General features: G+C 41.1%; 1 protein-coding gene across 5 annotated transcripts in view; it reads left to right on the top strand.

Annotated features, from left to right (window-relative positions):
• Positions 1-10,888: 10,888 nt before the first annotated feature.
• CMTR1 (cap methyltransferase 1) overlaps positions 10,889-17,627 on the top strand; it is a 63,345-nt gene continuing 56,606 nt past the window's right edge. For 2 of the 5 annotated variants that reach the window (XR_005838728.1, XR_005838729.1), the window contains exons 1-2: positions 10,890-11,047; positions 12,980-13,161. Coding sequence is in view for 3 of the 5 variants with exons in the window: in XM_040644654.1 (XP_040500588.1) it covers positions 13,014-13,161 (148 nt within the window). In the remaining 2 variants the exon portion in view is untranslated. Of the gene's footprint in view, positions 11,048-12,979; positions 13,162-17,627 lie in introns of all 5 variants that reach the window. The other 3 variants (XM_040644654.1, XM_040644652.1, XM_040644653.1) reach the window with 2 other exon arrangements.

Raw genomic sequence — 17,627 nt, 5'->3', positions numbered from 1 at the left:
TTGAGAGAGAGAGTGCGCGAGTAGGGGGCCGGGCAGGAGAGGAAGAGGGGAAGCAGACTCCTCGCTGAGCGCAGGGCTCTACCCCACAATCCAGAGATCATGACCTCAGCCAAAACCAAGAGTCAGATACCCAACCAAATGAGCCACCCAGGCACCCCTCATTATGGTTTAACTGTGTGTGTCCTTGATAACTAACAGCGTATGGTCAAATCGGCTTTTTGGTTGACGTGCTGTAAGTTTTAACACACGTACAGCTGTGTCACCACCACCACAATCAGGTATAAAATAGTTCCATCACCCTACATAGTCCCTCACGGATCCCATTTTGTTTTATGGTCCAACCTTCCTCCCCAGCCTCCTTCCATTCCTAACTCCTAACAATCACTGATCTATTCTTTGTCCCCATAGTTTTGTCTTTTCCAGAAGTTTATGTAGATGGAATCATACAGCATGTCATCACTGGAGCCTGGGTTCTTTTACTCTACATTTGAAATTCTTTCATGTTGTTGCCTATGTCAGAAGTTCTTTTCAGTGCGTATGCGGCATTCTACTATACGGGCATGCCGTGGTTTGTTGATCTGTCCTCCTACTGAAGAACACAGTTCTTTCCAGACTGACAATTATGAATAGAGCTACTCACTATATAAACATTCGTATTTGGTTTTTGTGTGAACGTAAGATTCATTTATACAGGGGGGCCTTGCTGCTTCAGTCGGNCACGTGACTCTTGATCTTGGGGCTGTGAGCTCAGGTCCCATGTTGGGTGTAGAGATTACTTAAGCATAAAATCTTTAAAAAAAGATTTGTTTATGTAGGATAAATAGATAACTGTGACTGCTGGGAAATAAGGTGTGTGTATATTAAGTTTATAAGACACTGACAAACTGCCAAATAAAGTTTATTCAGATTGCTTGTGCCATTTTGTACACCCACCAGCAACGTGTTAGAGTTTCAGTTGCTTTGTATCTTCACCACACTTAGTATTATCAGACTTTTTAAAATTGTAGGCATTCTAATAGGTGTGTCTCTGTGGTTTTATTTATTTATTTATTTATTTATTTATTTATTTATAAAAGATTTTATTTATTTATTTGACAGAGAGAGAGACAACACAAGCACGGGGAGTGGGAGAGGGAGAAACAGGCTTCCTGCTGAGCAGGGAGCCCGACTTTGGGGCTCAATCCCAGGACGCTGGGATCATGACCTGAGCCGAAGACAGGTGCTTAACACTGAGCCACCCAGGCGCCCTCTAACTGTGGTTTTAGTCTGCATTTCCCTAATGGCTACTGATGTCGAATTACCTTTTCAGGTGTTTGTCATCCATATATTTTATTTGGTAAGCTATCTGCTTAAGTCTTTTGCCCATTTGAAAAATGGAGTTTGTTGAATATTAAGAGTTTTTTTTATATATTCTGGATACAAGTCCATAGTGAGTTATATGATTTGCAAATCTTTTCTCCCAGACTATAGCTTCTCTTTTCATTCTCTTAACAGTGTCTTTTACAGTTCAGTTTTCAGTTTTGATGTAGTGCGATTTGTCAATGTTTTCTTTTAGGGATCATCATGATTTGGTGCCATATCTATGAACTCGTTGCCTAAACCAACATTATGAAGATTTCCTCTTATTCTTTTTTTAAAAAGTTTTATAGCTTTAGAGTTTATGTTTAGATCAATGATCCGTTTGGGTTTAATTTTAATATAAAGTTGCAGTTTAGTTCAGGATGATGAGGATGATGATGATTTTGCATACGGTTGGTGTTCTAACCCCATCTGTTGAAAAGACAACCTTCTGTCCATTGAGCTGTCTTGGTCAAAAAGCAGTTGGCCGTGTTTGTACGAGTCCATTCACGATCTTTATATTCTGTTCCATTGATTATATGTCTATTTCTTTATCATTACCACACTGCCTTGATCCCTGAAGCTTTATAGTAAGTCTTAAAATCATGGAGTGTGAACTCTCCACCTTTCTTCTTCTTTTTTGAGATTGTTTTTGTCTACCCAATTTCTTTGCCTTTCCACATAAATTTTTAAGTCCATGTGTCTGTATCTATAAATACTTCTGCTGGAGTTTTTATTGGAATTGCTCTAAATCGATAGATCATTTAAGGATCATTGCCATCTTAATTACACAGAGTCATCCAGCCCATGAATGTGGCATTTCTCTCTACACAGTTCATCTTTGATTTATTGCATCCGTACCCTATAGTTGTTTGTTTGTTAGCAGACATACCTTGAACAAGTTTTGTTAGAATATTTCATTTTCTTGAAGCTTTTGTAGATGGTGTTTTTAAAAATTTGATGTCCAATTGTTAATTGCAAGTACCTAGGAATGTCAATTTCTAGCTGTTGACACTGAATTCTGCAAACTTACAAAACTCACTAATTAATTCTAGGAACTTTTTTTGTAGATTCTTTGGGATTATATGTAGATACTGTGCTCTGTGTGACTAAGATCCTCTTCTTCCTTCCTTTCCAATCATATATCTCTTTTCTCCTGCCTTATTACACTGGCTAGGACTTTCAGCATGATTTGAATATGTGTGGTGGGAATGTTTATCCTTGCCTTCTTTTTCACTTCAGATAAAAAGCATTCAGACTTTTACTGTTAATTAAGATAATTAATATATATAATAAATAATATATAACATATCACTACAGCATATTATGATAATTATATATATCCTTTTAAAATTAGTTTTTAATAATAAATGGTGCTGAATTCTGTTAAATATGTTTTGTATCAATTACTATCATGAGGCCTGATTTTTAAGTCTGTTAGTATGATGGGTTACATTGATTGACTTTTTAATATTTAATTATTGTTGTATTCCTGGGATAAACCCTACTTGGCCATGGTATAGAATATTTTTTTAATACATTGCTGGATTTGATTTGGTAGTATTTTGGTTAGGATGTTTGTTTTTAGTTTTTGTGAGGGATGTTGGTCTGCACTTTTCTTCTATCATCTTTATCTCATTTTGGTATCAAGATAATGCTGACCTCATATAATATTTTGGAAACTGTTCTTTCTTCTTTTATTTTCTGGAAGAGATTGTGTAGAACTGATGTAATTTCTTCTTTATATGTTTGAAGAATTCAAGGGTGAAGCCATCTGGACCTCGATTTTATTTTGAAGTTTTTTTTTTTTTTAAATAAAACTATGAAGTCAATTTTTTTAATAGATATAGAACTATTTGGGTATCTATTTCTTCTTGGGTAAGTTTTGGTAGTTTGCAGTTTTTAAGGAATTGGTTGATATCAATTGGTCCATTTATATGTGTTAGAGATGCTCTTAGTATTCTTTTATGTTTCTAATGTCTGCAAGATCTATAAAAATACTCCCTTTCTCATTTCTTACCAGAAATTTATACCTTTTTTTTTTTCTTGGTCAGTATGGCAAAAATACTATTAATTTTACTAATCTTTTCAAAGAACCAGCTTTTAGGCTTATGGGTTTTTTGTCGTTTTTTTTTTTTTTTTTTTTTTTTTGAGAGTGAGAGGGTGAGAGGGGTAGAGAGAATCTTAAGCAGGCTCCCTGCTGAGCACAGAGCCTAAGATGCAAGGCTTCATATCATGACCCTGAGATCATGACCTGAGCCCAAATCAAAAGTAGGATGGTTAACTGAGCCACCCAAGTGCCCCACAAAGAACCAGCTTTTAATTTCTTTTTTTTTCTGTTTTGAATTTCATTGATTTTTGCTCGTATTTTTATTATTTCCTTCTTCTGCTTACTTTGGGTTTAGTTGTTCCCTCTTTTTTTTTTTTTTTTTAAGATTTTATTTATTTATTCGACAGAGATAGAGACAGCCAGCAAGAGAGGGAACACAAGCAGGGGGAGTGGGAGAGGAAGAAGCAGGCTCATAGCGGAGGAGCCTGATGTGGGGCTCGATCCCGTAACGCTGGGATCACACCCTGAGCTGAAGGCAGATGCTTAACCGCTGTGCCACCCAGGCGCCCCTGCTCCCTCTTTTCTATTTTCTCAAAGTGGAAGCTTTCATTGTTGATTGCAATTTTTCTTTTCTGATATGTGTATTTAATGCAATAATATTTACCTGGATGCATGGTTTAGCTGCATCCTGGAAATTATTTTATGTTGTATTTTTATTTTGTTCAAAATATTCCCTAATTCCACTTGAGATTTCTTTTTGACCTATAGATCATTTGGAATAATCAAAATAACTATGAAGTATTTGGAGATCTTTCAGTTATCTTTCTGTTACTGATTTCTACTTTAATGTCAGATAGAGCATTTACTTTGTATGATTTCAATTATTTTAAATTTATTAACGTTCGTTTAATGATTCAGAATATGATCTATCTTGGTGCACATGTGTACTTGAAAGTGTATTCTGCTGTTGTGGGGTGAGGTGTTCTCTAAGGGTTTGTTAGATCCAGTTGGTTGATGCAGTTGTTCAGTTTTTCTATATCTTTGCTGATTTCTGTCTCCTGTACCACTGATTGCTGAGAAATGAAGTCACCACCCATAATTGTGGAGTTGTCCATTTTTCCTTTTATTTCCATCTGACTTCACTTTTATTCTGAAGCTCTGTTACATACATATGTATTTAAGAGTGTTGTGTCTTCTTGATGAATTTATCCATTATCATTATGTAATGTCTTTATTTATTTAGGTAGAGAGAGAGTGTGTGTGTGAGCGGGGAGAGGGGCAGAGGGAAAGGCAGAGAATCTCAAGCACCCCACGCTCAGCACAGAGCCTGGTGTGGGGCTCGATCTCAGGACCCCGAGATCATGATCTGAGCCAAAATCAAGAGTCAGATCCTTAACCAACTCAGCCACCCAGGGGCCCTGTGCAATGTCTCTCTTTATTCCTGATAACTTTCCTCACTCTAAAGTCTACTTTGACTCATATGATTCTAGATCTTTCAGCTTTCTTTTGGTCAGTGTTTGCTTGGTATATCATTTCTTGATTCTTTTAATTTTAACTGACCCTTATATTTAGTGGATTTTTATAGATAGTGTAGAAGTTAATTCTTGATTCTTTTATCCTTTATGACAACCTTCATGTTCGGATTGATGCATTTAGACCATTGAGACTAAATACAATTATTGATCTGCTTGGCTATAGGTCTGCCCTTTTATTCTTTATATTCTGTTTGTTCTGTTTTCCATACCTCTGTCTCCCCTCTCCTGACTTTTTTGGATTGTTTGAAATTTTTAAAGATGCCATTTTATAAGCAAAATAAGTCAGAGAAAGACAATTATGCGATTTCACTCATGTGCAATTTAAGAAACAAAACAGAGGATCATAGGGAAAGGGAGGGGAAAATAAAATAAGATAAAATCAGAGAGGGAGACAAATCATAAGAGACCCTTAATTCTAGGAAACAAACTGAGGGTCGCTGGAGGGGAGGTGGGGGGGGGGGAGGTAACTGGGAGTTGGGCATTAAGGAGGGCACGTGATGTAATGAGCACTGAGTGTCATGCAATGGATGAGTAACTGAACTCTGCATCTGAAACAAATGATACACTATGTTAATTAATTGAATTTAAATAAAATAAGCTATAAAAGTAAAAAAAAGATTCCATTTTAATTGATAGAGTGAGCTTTTGACTGTATCTCTGTGTACACTTTTAAAAATTCATATGATTTATTTTTTAAGTAAGAAATAAAAATACATCCTCTCAAGTTACTTCTGACTTTGTTTTTTGATTGACAGTTATGAATATGGCAGGGAATATAAGACAGACAACTCTGAATGTAATTTATTTACTGCTTTCATTTGTCTACTCCCAAAATGGACTTGAAGCAACATTTCTTTGCATGGATTCAATTTACTGTCTAGTGACTTTTCTTTCAGCTTGAAGGATTCATTTTAGTATTTCTTGTAAGGCAGGTCTGATAATAACAAATTATGCTTTGTTTATCTGGGAAGGTCTCAATTACTTCTTTATGATCTCCACTCCCCAGTTTGTTTGTTTTGCTATTTTTTTAAAGTTTTGCTGGATATAGAATTCTTGGTTGACCGTCGTTCTTTAAGTACTTTGAATATGTCATCCTATTGCCTTCCGGACTCCATGATTTCTGATGCAGAGTCAGCTGTTAATCTCATTGAGGATCCCTTCTGACCCCATTGAACCTTAGTTGCCTCCTAAAAGCGCTATCTGCAGATGCAGTCACATTGGGAGTTAGGGTTTCAACATTTGAATTTTATGGGGGACACAATTCAGTGCATAATAAGCACCAACGGTGAAATTTTCATGTCAGTCATTGCACTTTTCAATGCTGGAATTTCTACTTTGTTCTTTTTAAAACATAATTTCTATTTCTTTAGTGATGTTCTCTATTTGGCGAGACAATTCCCTCATACTTTCTTTTAACTCTTTGGACAGAGTTTCCTTTAATTCTTTGAACATATTATAACAGACGATTTACAGTCATGGTCTACTAGGTTCAATGGGCATTCACTGGTAGAGTTTCTACTGGCTGCTTCTCCTCCCCCTTGAATGAGTCATACTTTACCATTTCTTTGTGTGTTGAAAACTGAATGTCTAAAATAATGTGATTTCCCCCCCCCAACTAGTTTAGTTTTGTTGCTATTTTTTAGTGATTTTCCTGAATTAATTCTGTCAAGTTTGCATTCTTTGTCACGGATGACCACTGAAGTCTCTGTGTGGTTAGTTTAACGGTCAGCTAATGACCAGCAGACTTCCTTAAATGCCTTGAGCCAATAAACCTCCTAGCCTTTGTCAAGGTCTGTGTGCTCATGTTGGGGGATGGCTTCAATTCTCCGACAGGCAGTTCACAACTAACTCTGCTTATCTTCACTTCCTGCTTGTGCAGAACCTCACACTAGGTCAGAGGTGAGAGATTAGGGCCTTCTCACGTCTTTCCTAGGCACACGAATAGCCCTGAATACTCCTGTAGCCTTCTAGATACCTGGGAATATTCTAGGGCCTTTTAGAGACCCTTTTGGGCAATATCATTCCCAGATACTTATTTTCAGTCTTTGTTAGCTCCAACTGCTAATGCTGCCTCAGGTAATGCTTGTCACTGATTATTTTTGATAATGCTTTGCAAATAGAACTGTTTGCACAGAGTCAGAGAAAATAAAGACACTTTCTGAGAATGGAATTTTTCAGCAAGCCAGCAGACAGTTAAAGTAGAGATCATTCTCTGGGGGTGGGGCTTTGGAGGAGCTCCAAACCTGTTTTGTCCTGCCAGTTGCTGCTAGATTACTGGTTTTCACAGCTACCATAGTTGTGATGTTGTTGGTTTTCAAGTCTACCATGGAGCCGGTGATAAGGGGATAGGATTGGGGCAACTTAAAATGCCACAAAGCTGATTGTTCTTACTGAAACCATTGTTCCTGAGGAACCCTTCCTTCGATTGTTGCAAGTCTTTGGTTAATTTCTAAAAAAAAGTTCTAAAAAAAATTGATTTTGGCAAATTTGCCTGTGCTTTCTTTGCTTTTAGAAGACTGTATTTTTAGAGGTCCTTACTATGCCATTCCAGAAGTTGGAATTCCTAAATCTTTTTTAAGGGGTTGGTCTAGGGATTACAATATGTGTACTTAATTTTTCACAGTCTATTTAGAATTGATATATTACAACTTTCAGTGGAGTATAGAAACCTTGCCACCTCATAGGTTATTTTGCCCCTCCCCCATTTGTTATCACTGTCATACATAGAGTACGTCTACATCCATTGAGAACTCCATCAGACAATGTCATATTTTTTGCTTCCAACTCTCATGTGAATTTTAAAGAATGTAAAAGAAAGAAGAGTTTATGGTATTTACCTAAATATTTGCCGTTTTCATCATTCTTCCTTCATTCCTGACATTTCTGATGTGAAATTCACAGTTGCTCTAATTGTTGTTTTTCTATACGTGATACTGTTTTTCTCTGGCTGTTTTCGAGATATTTTCTTTGCCTTTAGTTTTCAGCAGTTTGATTATGATGCATTTGGGAATAGACTTCTTTGAGTTTTTCTTGTGTGGAGAGTGAGCTTCTGGAATCTATAAGTATATGGTTTTCCCCCCATCTTTGGAAGTTTTCAGCCATTTCTTCAGATTTTTTTTTCTGCACCAAATATATTTTTTTAAGATTCTGTTTAATTATTTGAGCGCGCGCGCGAGAGAGAGTGCATAAGTGTCAGGGAGGGGCAGAAGGAGAGGGAGAAGCAGGCTCCCTGGGAGCCTGTAGTGGGGTTTGATCCCAGGACCCCAGGATCATGACTTGAGCCGAAGGCAGACAGTTAACTGACTGAGCCACCCAGGCGCCCCTGTTTTGCATTTTATTATTGAGTATTATATATTTTTTGGGTATAAGTCATTTCTCAGATATACGTATTGTGAATGTTTTTCTCTCAGTCCGTGGCTTGCCTATTCAATTTCTTAATGGTGTTTTCTGATGAGCAAAACCTTTTGTTTTGATGAAACAAAATTTAGAAAATTTTAACAATTAGAAAATTTTTAACAATTTTTTCTTCTGATTAATGTTCTTTGGGTCTTTTGTGAAAAAATCTTTGTCTACTTCAAGTCTGCAAGGATGTTCTCCTATGTTTTCTTTTTTTTAACTTCCTTTTCCCCCTGTTAGTAGAGATATAATTGACATGTAGTATCAATTTAAGATGTATAACATAATGACTTGATATATGTATATATTGTGAAGTGATTACCACAAATATGTTAATATCTATCACATCTCACAGTTATAATTTTTTCTTGTATGAGAACTTTTAACATTTACTCTGTTAGTAACTTTCAAATATACAATACTTTATTGTTCACTATAGTTGCCTAATGTTTTCTATTACAAGCTTTATCATTTTTTTAAAAAGATTTTATTTATTTATTTGACAGACACAGCCAGCGAGAGAGGGAACACAAGCAGGGGGAGTGGGAGAGGAAGAAGCAGGCTCATAGCGGAGGAGCCTGATGTGGGGCTCGATCCCATAACGCCGGGGCCAGGATCACGCCCTGAGCCAAAGGCAGACGCTTAACGACTGCGCTACCCAGGCGCCCCCAAGCTTTATCATTTTTGTTCTTATGTTTAGGTCTGATCTATTTGATTTAATTTTGCCTATGGTGTAAGGTAGAAATCAAGTTTCATCTTTTCTCTATATATTTATCTAGTTGTTCCATCCAGCATTATTCATTGATTTTACTCGTATATATTAAAAACTAATTTTATCTTTAATTTTCCTATTTTTAAATGCATTATTTAATGCTTTACATTAAAATTACAAAAAATCACAAAATTTATTCAATAATTATATATCAATATAATTGAATTCTTTTGTAATTGTATGTATTGTATTTTATGCCCTTCAATTTATTATTTTGAGAATGGGTCCCTAAGCTTTAAGATTACCGAAGGTGTCCAAAGCACGCATATGTTAAGAACCCCTGGTGAGGTAAAAAAACACTTAGCTTTAGAATCAAAGAGACCTAGGTTTAAATGCTCATTTGCTGCTTCCTAGCTCTAAGACCTTGGGCACATCACTTAACCATAATTCATCTTCCATACTTCCGCAGATTCAGTAAACGTCTATTGAGCACCTGCTACCAGCTGCTGTTTTAAATCTTGTGGATCTTATGGATTTTAATACAGACAGATGGAGATAACCTTTCCTGTACAAAGTTTACAACTGAATGGGGGAAGCAAGTGAGTCAAGGGGTCATTACACAACACTGTGATAAGTGCTTTGATAGCAGAAGGAGAAAGCTATGGGAAATTGGGGGTGGGATTCCCACCCCAGACTTGTGGAGTCAGGAAAGATTTCCAGATTAGGATGCTAAACACATCGCAGGAATAAGTGGATATTACCCAAGCAAAGGGGAAGAAGAGCTATCCAGATAGTGGGGGGTGAGCACTTAAAAGACATGGGGATGGGGAGAAAGGACCAGTAACACAAGGCATGACTGCAGACGGGGTCAGACAGAAGAGTTTTGTAGCCATCTTAAAGACATTAGCTTCAACCTAAGAGAAATGGGAAGTCATTGATGGGTTTTAATCATTGATAGGTTGTGACAGGATCAGAATAAATTTTTAAAATTCTACACTACAGGCATCACCGCTGGAGGCAGGAACTCTGATTTGGGGATTGCTGGAGAAATCCTGTGGCGAGAAGGTGAGCGCATGGGTTGTGGCAAAGGGAATGGAGAAGAATGCATAGATTTGAGAGACAAATAGGTGGTAAACTCAATATAAGTGTATATTGGAGGCTCTGGGACATGAGGGAGATGGGGCCATCTCAGATTTCCAGTTGGACCAACAGGACGAATGGTGGTGCCATTCACTGGAAAAAGAGCAGGTTTATAGGAGAACATAAAGTCAGATCTGAATTTATGGGCGTGAAGTGACTGAGTGAGAATGTTCAGCAGACTTTTGGCCATATTGGCCAGAAAATTGGAAGAGGGGTTTGGGATGGGAAGCCATCTGTTTCCATATGGTAAGATGCCATAGGCAGCATTCCTTCTTTCCTCCCGACCTTCGTTCAACATCTGTTGAGGATGTATTCTACGCAGGATGTTGGGGATACAGCAGTGAACAAGAAGACTGGGTTTCTGCCCTTAACCAGTTCACCGTTTACCTCTCTCAACTTGCTCTTAATCTATAAAATGAAAATAATAATGAGATCAAGTGAAATGAGGTGATGTGACGACACCTGCTCTTTTAATTTGTATATTTGTTTCTCGTCCCTAGAGCGGGAAGAGACGATAACTCGGTTACTTTTGCTTTTGTACCCTCCCCACCTAGGCTCTTCCGCGCAGGCGCCCTGGACGGCCCTGGGTGGGGGTGGGGCGGGCCCGAACCTGTGTCTTCTTCCCCGGGGCCAGGACCCGGCCGCGCGGAGGGTGCGGGCTGCCCGTGACGTCATCAAGCTGCGCAGCCCGCAGGGCGGGAGCCGAGCGCGACAGCGCGGCCGGCGGACCGGGCCGGCTGGTGGGGAAACGAAACTGAGGGAGGAGGCGGCGGCTCTGGCAGCGGCAGGGCCAGGCCTGGTGGCGGCGGCGGCGGCGGCAACGGCGGCCTGACGCCCCCCTCTCCGCTCCCAGGCAGCTCACCCTCTTCCCTCAGCGTGAGTGCCGACGCGCGGCCTGGGGGGAGCGAGCGGGCGGGCGGGCGCGCGGGCTCAGCATCCCTCTGTCCTCCACCGCCGCCTCGTCCGCGCACCGGCGGTGGCGACCCTCGCCGCCCCTTCTCTCTCCCCCACTTCCTGCAACCCTCCCCCGCCCCCCACCCGCTCCTCCAGCTCCCGGCAGCCCGAGTTGCCGCTGACAAACGTCTCTGCGCACACATCCACACACTCACGTTGTTTTCAAATGAAAAGCCTGGCCGGGAGAGAGAGCTCATCTCCTCCCACAGTGAATAAGGGTGGCAGTGCGAAACCGACACCCTGGGAGAGCAGACTGGAGAGGGGATTTGAACCCCCGCCTTGGGGGAGCAGCAGGTAGAACCAGGCCTTTTGCCTTCCACGTAGAAGTCCCCTGCCTGGGCACCTTCTTCTGGCCTGTGTCGCTCACTTGAGCGGGGCAGTGGTTAAGGTGTGCGGCCTTCGCTCTCGGGCCTCAGTTCTTTCCAGTGGAAAACGAGAGGGTTGGAGTAGTTGGTTTGGAAGGCCCAAATCGCAGGTGGTTTGGGGAGGGGCATCAGTATCTCCTGCCTTTCACACAACTGTTTACTCTCCTTTTTTCACCCACCCCAACGCAGTCAACATTGAGTTTCCCTGTGCTTGCAGTCTCCCAGAGTCGCTAAGAATCAGATGGCCCGTTTTGCTTTTGTTATGGGCCTTTTGGGGGGGCATTCAAGACGGTGGTTTAAAGTGAAATGTGGTCTTGCTTTTTCTCTTTGTTCAACGTCCCCCGTTTTTACTTCCCCAGGATAACCCCTGCCTGTGGCTAGTAAGAGGCTGCCTCCTTAGAAGATGATTATGCATTGGGTTGATTGGCTCATCCTTGAGTTGTAGAGAAGTGAACCATGTGATTCAGGGTTTTATGACGTTGAGGGGATCGGTGGTATCTTTGCATTTCATTGCTCTCTTGCTGCTGTGATCCATGTTAAAAGCCTGTTTTGTGCCTCTGCACCTCCCCTTCCTCAAGGAATTGCAGCCCAGCTGGTCACCCACCTGTTCGCTCCTATATTTTGAGTTCTTTCTCTTTTCTGAGTCTCCTTATAGCCCATCAGTTGTGTGTAAACCACACTGTATTCACTACTACTCTCGCTTGCTCTTTCACTTGATCATGACAGGGTTTCAGGATGTCATACTCACTTCGTTCCATCTCATTACCACCCGCCCCCCCCCCGTCATAATAACCTCTCATGTACCTACCGATGGGCGTGATGATGTGTGACTTGGTGCATGATTGTCTCCATTCTGTTTTCATGGAGGTGTGTTGGTGTTAAAATTATTTTTATACCAGAGCCCTACGATGTGGCTTGAATAGTTTTCCCACCCTTCTATTTTCTCAGTCCTGAGTCATTCCTTACTCTCATTAAAAACTTCCCCAATTCTTCATGTTTTCACACATCCTGAAATAAACCAGAACCAGTATTTGTATCATATAATGTAATCTCTTAATTGTCTTGGTGAAATAATAATTGTGATGGAGCAATCATTCTGGGATGGTCCCTTCACCTTGGAAATATTGGTTGATACTCATTAGATTTCATAATTAATGTCCAGTGTACGTTGTTGTCACACATGGCCAGTGTTGCACGAAAGGTATAGAATAATAAGTACCCAAGGTATTTTCCCCCCTGTGGCTTGTAGAGTTGATCCATGACTTTGTGGTATCTGACATCAAGGCCCTGAGGCCTCTGGGTCTGTGAGCACCACACATTTTCCAGTAAAACTAACAGCTATTACTGAAGACTAGAGCTTGGCTAGCATCCTTCCTGAACCTCAGTTTGCGGAAGAGGCTATTCAAGTGCTGGCATTGGAAGCTGTTTGGAATTGCTGAATCCCATCCCATTGATGATTTATATTTTGGAATCCCTGCTCTGATCCTAGTGGCTCTGACAGGGGCAGCTGACTGTCTGGATTTATGGTTGCAGTAACAATGAGGAGGAGAAATGATCCAGAATGCACTGCCCCTATCAAGAAACAGAAGAAAAGAGTTGCAGAACTTGCCCTGAACCTCAGTGCTACGTCTGATGATGAACCTCCCTCTTCCGTCAATCATGCAGCAAAAGGTATGCTTGCCCATGTGATGTGAGGCCACTGGCCATCTGGTTATTTGAATCCCTGGTGCCTGAATTGGCCAGAACACAGTCTGCTGCCCCTGCGGAAAATTAGGCAAGTTCTACAGAGAGATGCTGGCTATAGTCTGTCTTCCTTTCTGCCCATTCTACTAGGAATGTGCAACTTGTTTGAAATAAAGAATTGGCATTTTTTTTTTTTTAAAGATTTTATTTATTTATTTGACAGAGATAGAGACAGCCAGCGAGAGAGGGAACACAAGCAGGGGGAGTGGGAGAGGAAGAAGCAGGCTCCTAGCAGAGGAGCCTGATGTGGGGCTCGATCCCGGAACGCCGGGATCACGCCCTGAGCCGAAGGCAGACGCTCAACCGCTGTGCCACCCAGGCGGCCTAAAGAATTGGCATTTTTGCAGTAATGCCTTAGTTCTGTGGCTAGTCGTTCAGTAGGTGGCACTCTTTTGCTGCCTTAAACCAGTTGGAAGTAGTGGTGAGCACTGAGTGCCCTGTGCTCTTAATTGCTGTTAATGATCCTGGGGCTCTTTCACAGGAGATGGGCTCTTTGCTGCAGGGATCTGGCCTAATTCCCCTCAGGTTTTTGTATTCTTTTTTCTCAGTTCCCTCAACTGTTGTGATCAGAAACACCCAATGAATTAGAACATCCCTTTGTTCACTGTTGACATTAAGCTCAAAAGATTTCACTGATCTGGTTGAAACTAACATTTTGCTTTGCCTGCTTTTTAGGGTTATGGACATACACAGTGTCTGTAGATGCCTTTCTGTGAAAGAAGTTATAGAGTGCCTAGGAGCTTGCCTCAAATACCAAGCAATTAGAAGCATTTTCATTTGCATTTACGTTGACTTGCCAGCTGTATTCATTTCCTAGGGCTGCTGGAACAAAGTACCACAATCCGGGTGGCTTAACACAACAGAAGTTTATTCTCCATAGTTCTGGAGGCTGCATGTCTGAAATCCAGGTGTCAGCAGGGCCAGGCTCCCTCCGAAGGCTCCTGGGAAGAATCCTTCCTTCCCCCTTCTAGCTTCTGGTGGTTGCTGGCAATCCTTGGTATTCTTCGTTTATAACAGCATAACTCCAGTCTTTGCCTCTGTTGTTCCTCTGTGTGTGTCTGTTGCAAATTTTCCTTTTCTTAAAGGGGCATCAGTCATTGAATCATGGCCCACCCTAATCTCGTATGACATTATTTTAATTTGATTACATATTTTCAAACGTCATGTTCCCTGGTGCTGAGCGGACATAGCTTTTGGGAGGAACACTATTCAGCCTGGTACACCAGCAGTCTTCCATTTTGGAGCCTTTGCTGGATCACTGATCAATTAGAATGAAATTTGGTAACAGGTTGGTGACTGAAAGGGTGTGAAGCATCCTTTGAGAGTGGTAGGAAATACAGTTTACAAGTGGTAGGCTAATTGAAGGGTGGTTACTCATCAGTTGTACTGAGAAGCTGGTTCAGAAAGGAGAAGCTTGACAGGCAGTACAGCTGAAGCATTTGGTGCAGCCGTGGTCCCCGGTGAATAAGAGACTCTCATAACCTTGCGTGTGGAGATATGAGTGCCTTTAAAGTTGTCACTGGATTCCAGGATAGTGGAGAAAGGCTGTATGTAATTGAGGTTACTAAGTAAGAAGGCAAAAACATAGTAGGTGTACTGGTTCCCGGGACTATTGAAGAAAGGGAGTTTTGCTTTTCACTTGGGATTTGAGCAGCTTGGTGAAGGTAGAGTCTTCTTAGGTAGAGCTCTGGGTTATTGGGAGAGATGGCCTGTACGGGAAGAAGGGAGAGCATGTCTGGGAGAATAAATGTACTCAGGTGCTGGAGGTATCTAGTTCTAAGTGGATCTCAGGGGGCATTTTCTTGCAGCAAAGAGAGGCCAACTGACAAGTAGAGGGAGGCATATGGTTAAGGATCTTTTAAGGGAACCAGTCTGATTTAAATTTCAAGCTTTTAAAATTGACTGAATTGAGATTGTCTACCCTCCTGCATTTCCCTTAATTGTACCAAATAGCTTTAACCTTTTCTGGAAGTAGCACCATGTGATTCAGTTAGGATTGACTATTGCTGTTGTATGTACAGAATGGAAATCTAAATGGCCAGTACCTTATATGCGTTTGGCAATAGGCCATTTGGCACCTTTTTTTTTCCCCCAGAGGGAATGAAAGAGAGGAGGGAGGGGCAGAGGGAGAGAGAGAGAGAGAGTCTTAAGCAGGCTCCATGCAGAGCCCCACATGGGGCTTGATCTCATGACCCTGAGGTCATGACCTGAGCTGAAATCAGGAGTTTGGATGCTAAACCCACTGAGCCACCCAGGCGCCACTGGTCCTTTTTATGTTTCTGAAAATGAGGCAGGAGGCAGAGGCAAATAAACATTGCTAGATTTCCCTGTTTTAGCTTAATTTAGCTTTCTCCTTGTCACAAAAACTGAGGGCTGGAGTCTGGTGTCTTCATCAGCAAAATTGCTCTCTGTACCCCATACCTGGCATGGAATAAGTGCTCAATAAATATTTACTGAATAGAATTGATAGAAGGCAACAGTAGTATCTTTTCCAAGAAGCTTAAAATGCTTCACCTATTTCATTTTGCCCATCCCTCCTCCATTCTGTAGAAGATCATTTCATTAAGTACTTAACATTTATATCCTCTCTGTTCTGAATTGGCTTCTCTCTCTCTCTCTTTTTTTTTTAAGATCTTATTTATTTATTTGAGAGAGAGAGAGCAGGAGTGGGGATGGGGAGGGGCGGAGGGAGAGGGAGCCCGACAAGGGGCTCCATCCCAGGACCCCGGGATCATGACCTGAGCCAAAGGCAGACGCTTAACCAACTGAGCCACCCAGGTGCCCCCTGAATTGGCTTTTCTTAGGCGTCCCCTGGACAGTGTACCCTGGTAGTTTACTGTCTCGCCAGAAGCTATATATCCACTGAGATTTCTGTGCAGCTTTCCTAGTCAAGTCATTGCATTAAAGCAAATGTGTTTCCTTTTGCTTCAGCCACTTCTACCTGGACATGCTGTTGAACAGATGATTGACAAATGCTCTTTAGGGAGTACAAATAGAAAAACAAAAAAATGGTAGTTACTATTTCTGTCTTTCTGGGCCTTAGTTGTGCTTTGTCTGCTAGATCAGGGTGGTGACTCATTAATAGGTCTATTTAGTTTAATGAGTTTGTTTATTTTACTTTATCGACAAGGTAAGTGCGTTGCCAGGTCAGAGATTGACATCTGACCAGAGTGAAAAGAAAAAGGGACGTTGTTGTAACGGCCGCTGTGGCATCGTGTGTTCTTTGAGTATTGTAAGAGGAGTTTGAAGGCATTTTTAAGCCTAAATAAACTCTGGGAATTTGCTATTAAATAACAACCTTTTGAAGTAAGAAGAGGCAGATAGAGGTCATTTTGTTCTTTCTGGTTGTTTCTCTCAGGGAAACTATGGTCTAGACTCCAAGACAATTTCCTTTTCTCCTTAGCTGTGCATCCAATGTAGGCTCCCGGCCCTCCCACAGGGTGTTGCCTTGGAAGTTGCCAGTCCCTTTTGCACGCACCACACTAGTAGCGCCTTCCCCTCCACCAGGTTTAATTCTTCCCTAAATAGGCTCTTCTCCCTGAAACACCATCGCTTTCCTGTCAGCCCAGATTCATGACCTTAATCAAAAACTTCCTTTATCGGTATCTGTTTAAATTGCTCTAACGAGTTACCATTTGTCTGGCATGAAGGAGAAATTGAGCCTTTAAACAGGAATGAGTAGCATTCCCAACAGCAGTTGTTAGGCAGGATGTGATATTTATTAAAATCCATAATTTATTCCTCTGTATCTGTGCGCTGCTCACCTTGGCCATTAATGGTTGGAGCTGCCTCTCCTTATGTGTTGTCACTGTCATTTTTAATCTTGGCATGTTTGCCCTACTGTTCTGTTGCCATGTAAAAAATTTTGCCCTGCTGTTCTGTTGCTATGTGAGAAATTTGAACTTGTATTCTTTAAAATGACTTAAGAGTAATGATTTCTATCAGGTAGAGAAGAAATCTTAAATGAAAACTCTAAATAATGTTTTGGGCTCTCTGTTAGGTTTTAGAAGGGGAGGTCCTGGGGAGGTAAATGGGAATGCCACCCAGCTTTGGCAAGTTCTTAATGAAACTAATCATTTTAATAGACTGACATTATTACTCCTGTTAATTTATATCTTCATTACAAAATTGTCTGCTCAGTGTTCGCTGAATTCTTATCAGTCTTGGGAAATGAAATCTCCCCTTTAGTTACTGCTGCAGCCATGACAGTTGTCTTCTTTCCATCTGAAAATTGTGGCCCCAAAGGCCCAGGGGTGAAAATGGGCAGTGGCTGTGGTGTCTGTGTACATCAGGGCTAGTCTAGGCAACTTTGTCTTAAATCATGTCGGGCTAAGAATTGGCTTCCAACACCACGTGAAGTAAAAGAGAGAAATAAGGCTTACCCACCACACTTC

Source organism: Ursus maritimus, unplaced genomic scaffold (genome assembly GCF_017311325.1).
Source record: "Ursus maritimus isolate PB19 unplaced genomic scaffold, ASM1731132v1 scaffold_30, whole genome shotgun sequence".
NCBI lineage: Eukaryota > Metazoa > Chordata > Mammalia > Carnivora > Ursidae > Ursus > Ursus maritimus.
This window is presented reverse-complemented; position numbering and strand designations above follow the sequence as displayed.